General features: G+C 35.8%; 1 protein-coding gene across 2 annotated transcripts in view; it reads right to left on the minus strand.

Annotated features, from left to right (window-relative positions):
• Positions 1-15,403, minus strand: part of KIAA0232 (KIAA0232 ortholog) — a 106,910-nt gene that overhangs the window by 41,593 nt on the left and 49,914 nt on the right. The window contains exons 3-7 of one of the 2 annotated variants that reach the window (XM_070940803.1): positions 14,331-14,372; positions 13,868-14,210; positions 8,281-8,418; positions 4,662-4,728; positions 2,504-2,588 (exon numbers count right to left, since the gene is read on the minus strand). In XM_070940803.1, coding sequence (XP_070796904.1) covers positions 2,504-2,588; positions 4,662-4,728; positions 8,281-8,418; positions 13,868-14,098 — 521 coding nt within the window. In that variant the 5' untranslated portion in view covers positions 14,099-14,210; positions 14,331-14,372. The remainder of the gene's footprint in view (positions 1-2,503; positions 2,589-4,661; positions 4,729-8,280; positions 8,419-13,867; positions 14,211-14,330; positions 14,373-15,403) is intronic. The other variant, XM_070940804.1, reaches the window with a different exon arrangement.

The raw sequence follows: 15,403 nt of genomic DNA on the forward strand, positions 1-15,403 counted from the left end.
CATGCAGTGTCATGTTTTGGAGAATCAGACCAAAAGGCAGTTTCAAGACCAACTAAACATTAATGGTTTTACTATCAACATTCACTTTTATTATTTTTTATGACCTATAATGTTTTAAAACACAAATCTTACTAATCAATATATTATTTAGCTCATCTCTAAGGAAAAAATAAACTATTACTATACTTCAAAAACTATTAAGTGGTTAATAAGTTAAATATTGTCACTGTAGTTAAAATAAAACAAAATATGATTACACACTTTTTCCAGTAAATATTAATACACAGTTGAAATATTCTATTTTTATTTGCTATCTGGGGATAGGTAATTCAACATTTCTGTTGAGCGCCACGTTGGGAAAGGTAATTTTCCTCCTTTTATATAAGAATAAGCTTGGTGGTTGTTCAACAGATAAACTACAGAATTCTAACAATTATTTTCAAATCGACTGAAATGGGCAGAACAGTATTGGTCTTTTACAGAGACTGAGAGAGACTACAAGATAAAATAGAGTTGCTCTGCAATTTTTGAACAGATTCATAATAACTATGAATAAATAGTTTGTTTCCTCTTGCTTTGGTGTTTTGTACTGGGATCCTGTGAATGACTGAGACGACTGAATTGTTGGTCTGGGACCAAAGCTGCATATGATAAACTGTTGCACCCCTTCACAAACTGCACTGATGGCCTCATCATTCAGAGCTGGCTAATTCTGGAGTGGTATTTCTTGATCTGATTAAATTAAATTACTTAATCTGTTTCTTAATAGTTTTTAATTTCTATATGTATTTGTATTTATTATGGCTGTTCACCGCCCTGAGTCCTTCGGGAGTAGGGCGGTATACAAATATGAAAAATAAATAAATAAATAAATAAATCTGGCTCCATTTCACTGCTTACCAGGTAAAAACTCTTCAGTTCTCAAGGTTTCCAAATGTTGTAGTAACATTATAAGCTTACATTGCTAAGGTTGTTGAGGACTGATTTGACGGTGTGCTTGAAACATCTACTAGCCTTTGGCATGGTCAAGACCATGGCAACAAGCTCATTATTTAAGCGATGTGTCTTCTAGTTCTTATTAATCTTAGCAGGGGATCAGTAAAATTAATACTACCATGTTTCCCCAAAAATATGCCCTACTCAGAAAGTAAGTCCTAGCTTGATTTTTACACGTGCACCCAATATAAGCCCTATCCCCCAAAATAAGCCCTAATTAAGACCCCCACCCACTCCAGGGTGCACAGGTAAAAATTAAGGTAGGGTGGGGATGGGGGGGGGCGTGGAGCTGCCCTACTACTTACCTTCAGATAGTTGCAGCCAGGTCTTGCACACTTTGGCCCATTTGTTTTGCTGTAGCCGGCAAGGCTTTCCTGAAGGCCTCTGTAGCCAATAACAGAGCTCCAGATCGATCCAGAGCTCTGTTATCGGCTACAGAGGCCTTCAGGAAAGCGTTGCTGGCCTTGCCCGAAGAAGAAGTTCCTGAAGGCCTCTGATAGTGAAAAAGAGGCCGGAGGCGACGCACATAAGTGAGGTGAGTCAGTGGATGACATCCCCCTGAAAATAAGACCTGGTGCCTTTTTTGGTGGCAAAAAAATAATAAGACAAGGTCTTATGTTTGGGGAAACACAGTAGTAAAATCATCTCTCACAGAAGGCCTTCCTTCCAGACCTAGTAACTTGAGGAGTCAGCTACATTTTGTGCTTTTTCTCACTCAACCATTCTCACTCAGCCACTCAGTTTTCAGCCATTGATTGTGTCAAAATGTTCTTCCCAAATCAGATTCATATTGAAATTATTCTACACTGGAAGTTGGATATGTCAAACATACTAGAGTTACTGTCATGATAAAACTGCTAGCAATGCTACTGACCATACCAACTTATGTATTGTATACTCTAAAGCAATTCCACCTGTTATCAGATTCATGCATATAACAGAGCCTTAAATTATGAACATTAACTAAAGTTTGTAATTAACAACAAATAATGCCACAATTCTGCCCTGAAAAAAGCATGTAAAATAAACCAAAAATTATTTTTCCAAGAGTATTTGTATTGCTTGCACTCTGTATATCCCTTTCCCTCTGTCTAGGTGCCTCCATAGAGTTGACAAGATGTCAGGACAGAATGCTGTGGTGTTTCTAGGTTGTGACACGCTTCTCTACTCCCCCAGGTTATGAATCTGCGTCTCATTATTTCACTAAAAAAACATAATTTCACAATAAAAACCTAAAGATATATGTGTTACTGTTGAGGATAAAAATCAATGTCATCACTCACTAAATGGAAAAGAAACTATATTGGAATGAAAACAGTTTATCCAAACTAATACTAATTTTTTTAAAAAAAAAAAAAGTTTAACGATCAGTTAAAAACATTTTAATAAAAAATGATAGCTTGAATTCATTACTTCATGGCTAATACCACTGCAGAAAATATGTGTGCTTTTCCAATTTAGAAGAATAAAATAATTAAGAGGGTGTTTTTTAAGAAATGCAACATACATTTCTACTTGATCTTTTGCTGCTGGAGATAAATCTATTTCAGGAGGCAAAGAGTCCTCAAGTCTTTTTGAAATCTTCTCCTCCGCTATTAAAAAAAAAGTCAGTACAAAAATCTGATCAGACTCATTTTGAAATAAATACAAATATACAATCATCAATTCCATATTCTGGCCCACAAGCTTATGTTAAGAATGTATACACTGAATTTACAAATGGATTAATTACATCATCCACATTTTTTAACAGTAAACTATTTCATCTATCTGGATATTAGTAGAGCAGTTATTAAATTAGTGACAAAGCTCTCACACAGTTCTAAACCATGAGTCGCATTATTTACAGTTCGTTGCAAAAGTACACAGTATATACTTAAAATAGTCACAACTAATTTTCTCAAAGCTTTCCAATAGGACCAAAACAAAATATTATTTCATTATGATCGCTCTAAGGAAATTTTGAGAATAATTAAGTTTCTTAATTAGTGGTGTGGTGGCGCAGTGGTTAGAATTCAGTATTTCAGGCTAATTCTGCCAACTGCCAGCAGTTCGATCCTGACTGGCTCAAGGTTGACTCAGACTTCCATCCTTCCAAGGTCGGTAAAATGAGGACTCAAGTTGTTGAAGGCAATATGCTGACTCTGTAAACTGCCTAGAGGGGGCTATAAAGCACTATGAAGCAGTATATAAGTCTAAGTGCTATTGCTATTGATAGATATTTCCCACATAAGAGTGCAATTAGCTTTACATTTCTCTTTTTATATTACAGCATGATAAATACAGAATTCTGAATTTAAATATTGTTTGAGGGATCAAAGTATAACTAACCAAAGTAACCTATTGTCACTGAAATTATTTCTTTATATATCAAAGTAACTGTAATATAAATAACATGAGGGTAATGCATATCAACCAATGAACGGTGGCTTAGTGGTTTAAAAGATGCCAGAGAATGTCTGTGCTCTGGTGGTTCAAGTCCTACCATTGCATTACAGAGTGAGCTCCCATCACTTGCCTCAGCCCCTGCCAATCTAGCAGTTTGAAAGCATCTAAACGCAAGTAGATAAATGGGTACCACTTTGATGGGAAAGGTAAGAATGCTACATGTTTTGCCGCATGCTCTGCGCTATGGTATGATGTTATGCTGGCCACATGACTATGAAAGACAGCACTGACTCAATGACCTAGAAATAGAGATGAGTACTGCCCCCTAAAGTCAGCTATGACTAGCAGTGTAAAATCTGCAGGGACTCCTTTACCTTTACTTTTTATCCAACTCATCTTAAAATATGACCATTCAACTATAATCTGTTGAATTATTTAGAATGAGTTGTGTTCTGATGGAACAACCCCCCTATTTTTCTCTCAAGATGGCAAGACTGATTCTTTTGCTTCTCTAAAGCTAGTCATATCAAGCATATCAAGATTGGAGAGTAAACCTAATGACTATAAATTATGACTTGAAGATTTTAAATGACTCATCTCTTGGGAATCTCACCTTCCGAGCCCCATGGGCACCATACTATTGATTACATACTAATATCAACATGTATTCTTCAACTCTGAAATAATCCCTTGCCCTGATAGTAACCACTTCCCTATAGTGAGATTGTTTAATTTTAATCATTTAATTTCAACATTTCACCTAGCATCTGGTTCAACCTAACTCAGAAATAAAAATAGTCTTTAGTTAAGTGGCTTACTGCAAGAGCTGCACTAGCCTCCCATTTCTTTAGCTTCTTCCAAAGCTTTATTAAACAATTAATCATGTCAGTGATTGATGCCCCAAAAGCATTAAATACTTTCCAAGCATTTCATCTCCGATTCCCTGACTGTGCCCCCCCTCCCATTACTACTGCAGAAATCCACAACTTGATCTCCCAAATCTAATAAAGGGACTAGAGGGGACTTGATACAAGAATGATAGTGCTGTGTATTGGTATCATTTTTTACACATATGATTTCTATGCAGATCTCAATGAAAGGAACCACTCTGTAAAATCCCTATTTTTAAAAAGGCATACAAGTTTAATCCAGCTAAATACTGTCCAGTCAGTATTAAGTATAACAAGCAAATTATATGCCAAGCATATCTATAAAAATCTAATAGATTCAGAGACAAATCCTAACCACAGAAATCTCATCCCAAAATGAAATCTCACCTTGTTCGCTCTGGAGATCTTTTAGCCTGGAACAAAGTTCCTCAACTAATGTCTCAATCCCAGAACTCTGCAATTAAAAAAAAAAACTAAACTGAATTATTTATAGCTGAACTTTCATAAAATGCATGTCATGCAGTTGCAGTAAAATTAAAATATATATTTCTTCAATTTTATATCACTGATTTCATCTAAATAGATATACAGATTATTGATCTCTAAATAACGGGAAGATTGGTCTTAAGGCCAAAATAAAATTGATGAAGCAGAAGAGTATATTGTTCCAAAGGTGCTTTTAAAAAAGCAACTGGACTTTTTTTATTTTTCTTGAAGACGTTTTACATCTTATCCAAGAAGCTTCTTCAGTTCTAACTAACTGGTGGGGAATAGAAAAGATTTATAGTCTTTGTAGTCAGCTAGCTGATTAACACTGAGGGTCCGTTGAAATCACCTGGGTCCTCAGAAATCATCTGTGTCCTCAGAGCCCACCAGAATAAGAATGCAACAAGTGTAGAACTGTGAATTGAGAAGACACATGGTATTGTATCCCTCCCCCTCTGTTGAGAGAGGGTTGTTCAATTTTAACATAAATAGCATCTTTGATTCCTCTTTCAAGCCAGTTGTTCTGTCCAGAATGTAAACCTAGCTGTCTTCAAAGGAGTGGCCCTTTTCTTTCAGGTGCAGATGGACTGCTGAATTCTGTCCTGCTGCATTGGTTCTTCTGTGTTTGTACCATGCTTTGTGTAATGGTTGTTGTTTTGTTTCCCCAGTGTACAGGTCTGCCTCACTGCACTGTACTGAATATACAAAATTACTGTTTGTGTCTGGCTGTTTTGTCATTGGCGTGCACTAGCTACTATTTTAGTGTTCCTGGTTTAAAGTGTGCATGCATGTTGGGTTTGTTGAAAATCCATGTGAGCTTTTCTGATATTCCTGCAACATATGGAATCATAACGATGCTCCATTTCTTTTCTTCTCTGTTAGGGAACAACATTCCATTTGTTGCAGGAATATCAGAAAAGGACCATTAAGGATCACGTTGTTCCTTAGAAGATTTTAATGTGACATTTGCTTCAATTCAATGCCAATTTCACAAAGGCAACCCTAAATAAATCCTCCTGTCTGTATTTTGAATACTAAAAAAATTAAGAACCGAAGTAATTAATTATAACATACATAGCAATGATACAGTTAAGAAACAATGGTCTATAATTATCTAGTAGCACATAATAGCTCCATTAGTAATTTACTATATTTTTAATCTATAATGTATAAGAAGACATAAAGCTTCCCAATAACAGGTAGTAATTGTTCTACCAATTTTTTATTAGTCTGATCCCACTTTGAGTACTGTACTGGGTGGTACGCTTAAGAAGGATTCAAGCAAACTGAAACAAAGTCTGAGAATGCCAGTGCAGATTATCAGAATATTAGCAACCGATTCTTATGAAAAGATCTGGAAATATTTAGTCTTCAGGAGAGAAGCATAAGGATAGAGATGACAGTTACTTAGATTTGCGTAACATAAGCAGCCTAAAATATTTGTAAAAAAATACTGAAAGGCTGCCATATTTAAGGGGGGATGAGAAACCTGCTCTTTTATCATTTCAGAGGAAAGAATAATGGGTTTATGTTACGGGAAGGGAGGTTTTGATTGAATATTACAAATAATTTCCTAATATTTACAACAAATGAGCTATATCAGTGATCCCCAACCTTTCTAGCTCCATGGACCGGCAGCAGCAGTTGGGGCAGTGGGGGGGGAGATGGTTTTGTGCACGCATCCTAGCTCCTGCGCATGCGGAAATGAAACTTCACAGACCTGTCTGCCACTTGCACAGCCCAGGGGTTGGGGACCCCTGAGCTATATAATCAATTATCCAGAGAAGCAGTAGCTCTCTTATACTGGATTTATTCAAGCAGAAGCTAGCAAACAGTTAATGTTTGGCTTAAATGGGACTGATGATTATGACCACAATTGAGCCCAAAATTTCCATTGCCAAGCAAGATAGTTATTAAGTGAGTTTTGCCCCATTTTATGTTTTTTCCTGCCTGAGTTGTTAAATGAATCACTGCACTGTATTGTGAATCTGGCTTCTCCATTGACTTTGCTTGTCAGAAAGTCACAAAAGGTGATGACCTCAGGACACTGCAATAATCATAAATTGCCAAACGTCTGAATTTTAATCAAGTGACCATGGGGGCACTGCAACAGTCGTAAGGGTGAAAAGTGTTCACACTAGAGCCGAGGTGGCACAGTAGTTAGGGTGCAGTACTGCAGGCTACTTTGGCTGACTGCTAGTTGAAGTTCGGCAGTTCAGATCTCACCAGCTCAAGGTTGACTCAGCCTTCCATCCTTCCGAGGTGGGTAAAATGAGGACCCAGATTGTTGGGGGCAATATACTGACTCTGTAAACTGCTTAGAGCTGTAAAAGCACTATGAAGTGGTATATAAATCCAAGTGCTATTGGTAAGTGCTATAAGTCATTGTTTTCAATGCCATTGTAACTTCAAAGTCACTAAATTAATGGTTGTAAGTCGAGGACTACCTATACACATTTTTTATGGTTTCTTTGAATCAGTGTTGCCTCCAAGCGACTGCTAGATAAGTTCCTACACTTTTCTTGACAAGATTTCAGAAGTGATTTTCCCAATGTCCACTTCCTAGGGTTGAGAGAGAATGATGGGCCAAAGGTTACCCAGCTGCCTTTGTGCCAAAGGTGGGACTAGAACTGATGGTTTCCCGAGTTCTAGCCTGATGCCTGAGCCACTACACTAAACTCTCTCTCTTACAAATAAATTTAAAACAACCCAGAAGTTACTCCTCTTTCTATAATATAATACACTTTCCATAATTTAATACAATATGCAAATAGAAAACATAACGTTATAATAAAAAGAAACAAAAAGAAACAAAAAGAAATATAGAATACGTTTTCATAGTTACATATACAGATATAAAAGTTCGACATAACTAGTTTACATCGGTAAGTGACTAATTTGTAAATTGCCTTTAACATGAACTCTGTACACCATTGACTATTTGTGGCTTTATTTTTTATCCTTCCCATCCTGAAGAATTAGTTGTAAGTGACTTTAAAGAATCTTTCTTTTCCAAATAGCAATTTCTTTGCAAAAGGAATACAATCCAAAAAATAAATTCTTAAAATTAGTGAAAGATTATTCTGAGCAGTACTTAAATTGTATCTTCCTTACTTTTACTTTCCATTTTTAAGTTTAAATTTTTTAAAAGTTTTTTTAAAATTTTAAATCTCATTATTTAAATTAATTTTATCAACAAAACATTAATGCGAAAACCTGAAGCTTTACCCATGTACAACAAAAGTAATGAGCCTCTTAAGAACTGCTTAGGGGTTACTTGTGGTCAGCCTATTTTAATCCTTTTATAAATGATTATGGATTTAAGTTTAATAAATGGCAAATGCAGAACTTAACATGTTCACATTAAATACAGATTCCATTCTATTCCATTTAAATATATTGAAAATTATTTCCAAAATAACAATTTTAACTAGATTTTTAAAAATGAACAAAATTATAATTTTATATCACAATTAAGGATCAGAATTTAAACATAACTAACTATATTGTTAGTCCTTACTTCATCAGAAGCAGAGCGAAGACATTGAACAGCAGCCTGTTTCTTCATTTCTTCTAGTGTAAGATCAGAGCACTTTTTCTTACTTTTCCCCCATTTTTTGTAAGCTCCTTTTTCCCAGCCCAGGAAGATGTCATTCTCCTAAAAAAAATTGAAAATCATAATAACTGTAATATTTTCTTGTATATTGTTTTTGCAACACTTAATAATTTTTAAGGAAGACACTTGAGGGAGTATGACTCTGGAAAGATTAACTACAGATATATATAGAGCCTATTTACTACAATTCTTGGTTTATATATTTGGGTATGGATAAATATATATATTCCATACCCCATCCTTCCAAGAGATTTCTCCAGTTTTACTATTTTTACTATTCAAAATGCAATGTAATATTAGTAATATTTATTGAAATTAGTAGTGGCAACATCTTAAAATAGCAGATAATAAAAGTGGGTAAAAACCAACTTACTGACGAGGAAAATTAAATTGACTTTATGCCAAAATGACACTAAAACAGGAACTATGCAAACTGTATTCCATTAACCAGAATATTAAACACCAAATAAAGAAGTTAATGAAACCAGCAACAACACAATGTTCAAGTTAAATGTACAAGAACTGGAGAAAAAAGGACATGAAACAACTAAAAGCAAAAGTGGGGAGGGGGGGGTTAAAACACTCAAGTTGTCCTTAAGAGTCTCTGGATAAGCAGATTTTGCCTGAAATGGAAAGGCTAAAGCTGATATAATCCCAATCCAATATCATACTTACCATGAGAAGAACTAAAAAAACTCCCTCTATCCGTGTAACTGAAAATATTAGCAATTTTTCATTATGTCACAGCTCATATGCTGCCATTTAGTGACTGACTCCTTCTGCATGACAATTCAAAGACTATGGGCTTTTTTTACTCCCCAATGATCTCAAGTTGATAATTTTCCTCAATGAATAAACACATATAATATTTTGACTTATTTGCTTCACTGGGTTCTCTTTATCTAGTTTTAGAACTTGCAAGGAGAACAGATTATATTTGAGGCATATTTACATTTATGCAGAAATATTGAAAATTCAAAAGATTTCACAAACTTTTAAGCACCAATGTAGATTGACCTTGCTAGTGAATGTGAGCAGACTCATATCAAAGATACACAATTCAACAGAAAAATCTCATGTATACTTCCTAGTCATCCAAACTACTGGCTCTCATTTGTTTGGATTATTTCTTCTATGGTTCAATCCTGCTTTTTTAAAAAATTACTTAATATACAATGGTATCTTAAATCCTTTCTTCTTTCTTTCCTTTTCCCCTGAATTATATTATAACAAGTCTCCCTTTTCTTCAATGCACTTGAGCAGAAAAGAAGCCACGGCTTATCAGATGCTTGCAACATAAATTGTACCAGAAATATTGCTTCTACGCAAGCTAGGTGCTAGAAATTAAATTATACTATTTAAGACAATTAAAATAAGAAATAATATACTAGAAAAAGGTTAAACAAAGCTATATTAATGTATCAGAAAGACATACAGAGACAAAATGATAAAGCAAAGAGTTCTTTGGCATTTGGCTTTCAAGTTTCAAGCTTTCAAATTATCTATTTCCTCTGATTTTTCTATTTTATTCTATGGTACACGTAGAACTGATGTAGGAAAAGAAAGTAACAACAGATTCTCTGCACCTAATTTCTCATATAAAGCAGCAATTTTATATACAGAATAAGCATGCCAAATTACATCTCTGTACAACAATAAGCATCTCTATATTTACTAGGAATTGTATTACTTTCTGCAAAGTATAATGCAGTTGAAGAGATGGTTCCTTTGAGGAACAAGAGTTAAGATTTCTAGAAAGAAGCAGCAGAACAAATATAACTACTTTTATTTCAACACCTGCAAAAGTAATCAATAAGCCATATCAACTGAAATCCTGGAACACAGGATATGTATATGCAAATACCCCAAATAAAGCAAAAGCACATTTTGCAATTTGCATTGGTTGGCAATGTAGCCTATTTATTCAGCATTAAGGTGTGACAAGAAAGACACTTTCCTAGAGTCAAAACAGGGCTATGAAAGTAAGTGCTCAATGCCTAAGAAAAAGCCCTACCAATTTTTTTCTGAGACCCCCCCCTTAGCACTGCATAAGTCTTCCCCAAGAAGACTGCAGCACAGAAAGCAGAGATGAACTTGGAAGGGGGCAGAAAAGATGTAGCAGACAAGTGACATGTCAAACAATGTGTAAGCAAATATTTCCAAGAATGTTTGATGCTCATATCTGGAATTAAAACATGAACTTTACAATAAATTAACATTTAATTCTTTCCTACAAATTATGAAGAATTATAGAAAGTAATGAATGTGCTGCCCTGTTAGTTCAGAATCTAAGCCTTAAGAATGGTGATTGCAACACTGTATAATATTGAATACATGAGTGCAGCTTTTAAATACATTTCCCAGCCATGATCTTCTTTTTACGCATGACAGCAAAGCAATAAGGGCTAGGACTTTAGGCCAATGGGAGGCTTCAAACTGGAACGTGCCCTGACTGACTAACCATGGGACAATTCACTGTGGGATAACTTGCTGTAACCAACTCGCCTCAGGATAACTCAAGAGAGGGACAAGTAGAATTGCAGCTCACTCTAGCCTCAAGGACTTCTAACCTGAGAAGGTTCAACCATAAAGCAAGACAAGGCCTGCTGCAATTCAATTGTCCCTCTCTTGAGTTATATCACGTTGAATTGTCCCATGGTGAATTGGCCGGGGCAAGTCGGCCACAGCAAGTTTTTCCTAACTCCTTCACAACTCAGGTACTCACAAAACATTATCTGAAGAGTATCATATAAAGGATGGTGTGGGAAACCTAATATAAGCCAACATAGTGATAATAGCATTCTTGCGACTTTTAAAAAAAAATATTTTAAGGAAGAGCGATTACTCGCATAATATTGTAACCATAGCTTTTCTAGACCATCATAAGTTAGTCACTTATATGAATGGTCTAATAAATGAGTAGTTACAAATGAGAAGTTTTTCAATGAGCAGTTAAAAAACAGAAAACTAACATGAAAAGAATACAAGATAATTATTATATAGCACAGTAAGATCTGTGTTATAAATACATTATATAACACTAGGGATGTGTTATAAATCCCTAGTGCTGCATAATAGGGTGAGCTCCCATTACTTGTCCCAGCTTCTGCCAATCTAGCAGTTTGAAAGCACATAAAAATTGCAAGTAGAAAAATAGGGACCACCTTTGGTGGGAAGGTAACAGCGTTCCGTGCGCCTTTGGCATTTAGTCATGACGGCCACATGACCACGGAGACGTCTTTGGACAGCGCTGGCTCTTCGGCTTTGAAACGGAGATGAGCATCGCTCCCTAGAGTCAGGAATGACTAGCACATATGTGCGAGGGGAACCTTTACCTTTACAGTAAGAGCAAAAAGCATAATTCTACATCCCAATACAGAACACACAATTTATACAATTTAAATACAAAGCATAACAATGCTTGGGAGAAAAAAATGTTTTAGGTTCCCAATTAAAAATACCTGGACATTTCGTTAGCCAAGTCCCTTCGCTAAAAAAGCCACCAATCTCATTTCACTTGAACAAAGTTTTCAGTTTTCTCTCAATAACTACTTTTCTATAAGGTGGGCAATATTTAGCTTTTGATCTAACTTTAGAAGGTCTCTGCAATTAACCATTCAAGATTTCTACCAATTGGAGAAGAAAAAGCCCACCCAGCTCTGAATTCTGCCCTCCTGACTGGAGCGTGTCCCCAACGGGAAAAAAGTCTTCCCAACTGTGTTTCACAACATAGAACAAAGCACTTAACCTAGCTTCAGGAATATACTATTCATTTAATATTTTTGAGCAGAAATACATATTGTAGAGCTTTTAAAATGAATAGCTTAAATGAAAAATACAAAACACAAAACCAAGCACAGTGGTTTTCAAAACATGTCTATTCAGTAGTCTACTTGTTAGCTAGCTAAGAACCACACATATTTTGAGATGCAGGGTACAAAGCACATTCCCAAAGTAATTTCAGTTGTTTAGTCCAGATTTCTCCTACTTCCAAATAAATTGGGACAGGAGAGAACTGCTGGATTATTTATTCAGATTTTTTAAAAAGCTGAATATGCATACACAAAAAGACACTAATATGTATGCCCACACACCTTGATATATGCATACATTAATGGACACATAATATTAGATGGGGTGGGGAGCAAAGAAAATCCAATTAAAGTGGTGTATGAAAGCTGTATGTGACTGAAATAGAATAAAAAAGCATTTGCATTTAATGAGTATAGGTAAATGACTAGAAAACAAATGGGAAGGAAAAGTACAGCAGGACGTGAAAGAACACCAGGAAAGTTGTGGGGAGCTAAATGAAAGCAATGGGATGAGGTAGAGATGAGGAAGGGAAAAACACAGAATGAAAAAAGAAGGGGATATCAGCATTCTGCAGAGTACAGCACATGCAAAAAGAGAAGCTAGGGACAGTAATGAAAATGCTGCAAAAATAGAAGACAAGGAGGATGGGAAGATGCACCAAGGAATAAAAGAATTCAAGGGAATGGGAGCAAGGAGGGCAATGAGGCATTGGAGCACAGCAAAGTCAGGATAGTAGGACTGAATTGTAGCGTAGCAGAATGGGGCAAAGGGAAAAAGAGGCACACCAGTGGGAATGTGGCAGGGCAATGGATAAAGCCAGTTTCTGCCCGCAGTTTCTAAACTCGTATAATTAAAGCATGATTTAAAACCGCAGCTTAGTACAGCGAAGGTAGACTTTTCTGTTCTTTAAAATTTTCTTTTTTAAAAGGATCTAAAAAGATTTAGCACAGTTCACGACAAATGTTTAAGACTTTTAAAATACAATGCCTTTCTAATAAAAGTAGCCCTCAACTTTTGACCACAATTGGACTCAAAGATAAATATGTTGCTAAGTGAGCCATTTGTTAAGTGAGTTTTGCCCCATTTTACCTTTCTTGATACAGTTATTAAGCAAATCACTGTAGTTGTTAATTACACAATTGTTAAGTGAATCTGGCTTCCCCAATGACTTTACTTGCCAGAAGGTCACAAAAAGTAATCACATGGGACACTGCAACTGTCATAAATATGAACCAGTTGCAAAGCATTTGAATTTTGATCATGTGACCATGGTGATGCTGAAACTCATAAGTGTGAAAAACAATCATAAATCACTTTTTCAGTGCTGTTGTAACTCTGAACGGTCACTAAATAAATAGTTGTAACTTGAGGACTATTTGTAGACATAGTACTACTAGACTTAAAAATCATGTTTCTTAAAAGGTATATCCTGTCTTCCAAATTGTAACACAAATTATTTTTGAAGTTCAGTTTTACAAAGGCCTTCTGTGATTTGTCATGATGGTTATTTTATCAAATAGCCCACTGAGTATATCTAAATTTTGGGATATGCTTCAAAAGTCCTGTTTCCTGCTCTAAAAATATGAAACCATGATGTATTATTTATTATAATAGCATACACAGATAATTTAAAACATACTTATTCTTTTAGTCAAGCACATCTAAAATATGTAAATACCTGTTCCTGCAGATCGTAGTCATAATTATCATGCAGCAGAAGACTGAGGACATAGCGAGTATAAATCATGGCATCAATGCCACATTTTTCTAGCTCTTGTCCCAGCCAAGTCTGCACAGGGCCCAAAGCCTGAAGCAGAGACATTTCTGAAACAGATACAGGACCCAGACAGGAGCTTGAGGAGCTTTCAGATGGCAAACCATCCACAACAACTGTATAGACTAGGTGCATGAATCTAGGTGGCTTTCATCCTTAGAACATGAAGCATTTTCTGTAGATGATATTCCGTGGGAACCTGGAGGTGGATATTTTCACTCCAGTACAGAGGAGACACGCTTGACATCTAGGACAATCATTTATATTTGCTGGCAGTTAACAGTCTAAAGACAAGACCCACTCTTCAGGCATAACCAGAGTATACTAAATCTTAACAGGAAACACATGTTTATGTGCATTTTTCTACCTTAATTTCACATTGAAGCCAGATGTAAATCCCCAGCAGGACCTATAAAAAGGGGAAAAAAGAAATTGTGACTTGTATTAAGAAAACAGATAGCAATTAAGAACACACACTCTCTCTCTCTCTCTCTGATGCACTGCAGTAATCAAACTTGGCTTCCTATAAATGGACGCATACAATAAAAGACAAGCCTCACAGAAAGAATTAGGCATGCACCTGCTTAGAATGCCGAGAAGTTAGAATTTTTAAAAACTTGAGCTTCTTCCAAAGCACTTTTTTGTCTTTTCAACATTTAGAAATACAACCTATGAATACATTCACCATTTTGGAACTCACTAATTTTCATGCACCCCATGTTACATTAGCAGTAAGCAGTGAACATGCTTATATCTTATAATAGATGCAATGTGAATAGAATTTTAGTACAATGGCAGTGCCTTGTTAGTTAAAGGAACTACAACTATAATGTGTGAAAGTACCACACAAAGAGAAAAAATGTCAATCTAGTCAAAACTCTGCTGCTACCGTATTTTCCGGCGTATAAGACGACTGGGCGTATAAGATGACCCCCGACTTTTCCTGTTAAAATATAGGGTTTGGGCTATACTCACCGTATAAGACTACCCCTCTTCCAACGCACACCAAATAAAAATTAAAAAACATCAACTGGCTCACCCACAATGTAAAAGCAGCTGTACTAGACCCAAAATGGCCCCTGCAACAAGCAGGAACCTCACACAGCCACAAAAAGCCCAAAAAAACAACTTTCATACTTTACACACACAAAATTCCACATACAGCTTTGTGAGATTTTGTGTGTTTGTGTAGAGTGAAACACTACAGAAACACACTAAATCTCAGAAAGCTGCACAAATATTATTTTATTTTTATATGAAAACTAAATTTAAAACTTCCTAAATTTTAAATAGCTAGATCTAAAAAAGAACAACTAAAAAAAACCCCAATTAACTATTTTTTTTAAAGCTCCCAAAGGGGAAAAAAAACTTACCCAATAGAACAGGGGTCTCCAACCTTGACAACTTTAAGACTTGTAGACTTCAACTCCCAGAATTCCT

Source organism: Pituophis catenifer, unplaced genomic scaffold (assembly GCF_029215685.1).
Source record: "Pituophis catenifer annectens isolate HBS135680 unplaced genomic scaffold, rPitCat1.0.hap2 SCAF_3, whole genome shotgun sequence".
In the NCBI taxonomy this organism is placed as follows: Eukaryota; Metazoa; Chordata; class Lepidosauria; order Squamata; family Colubridae; genus Pituophis; species Pituophis catenifer.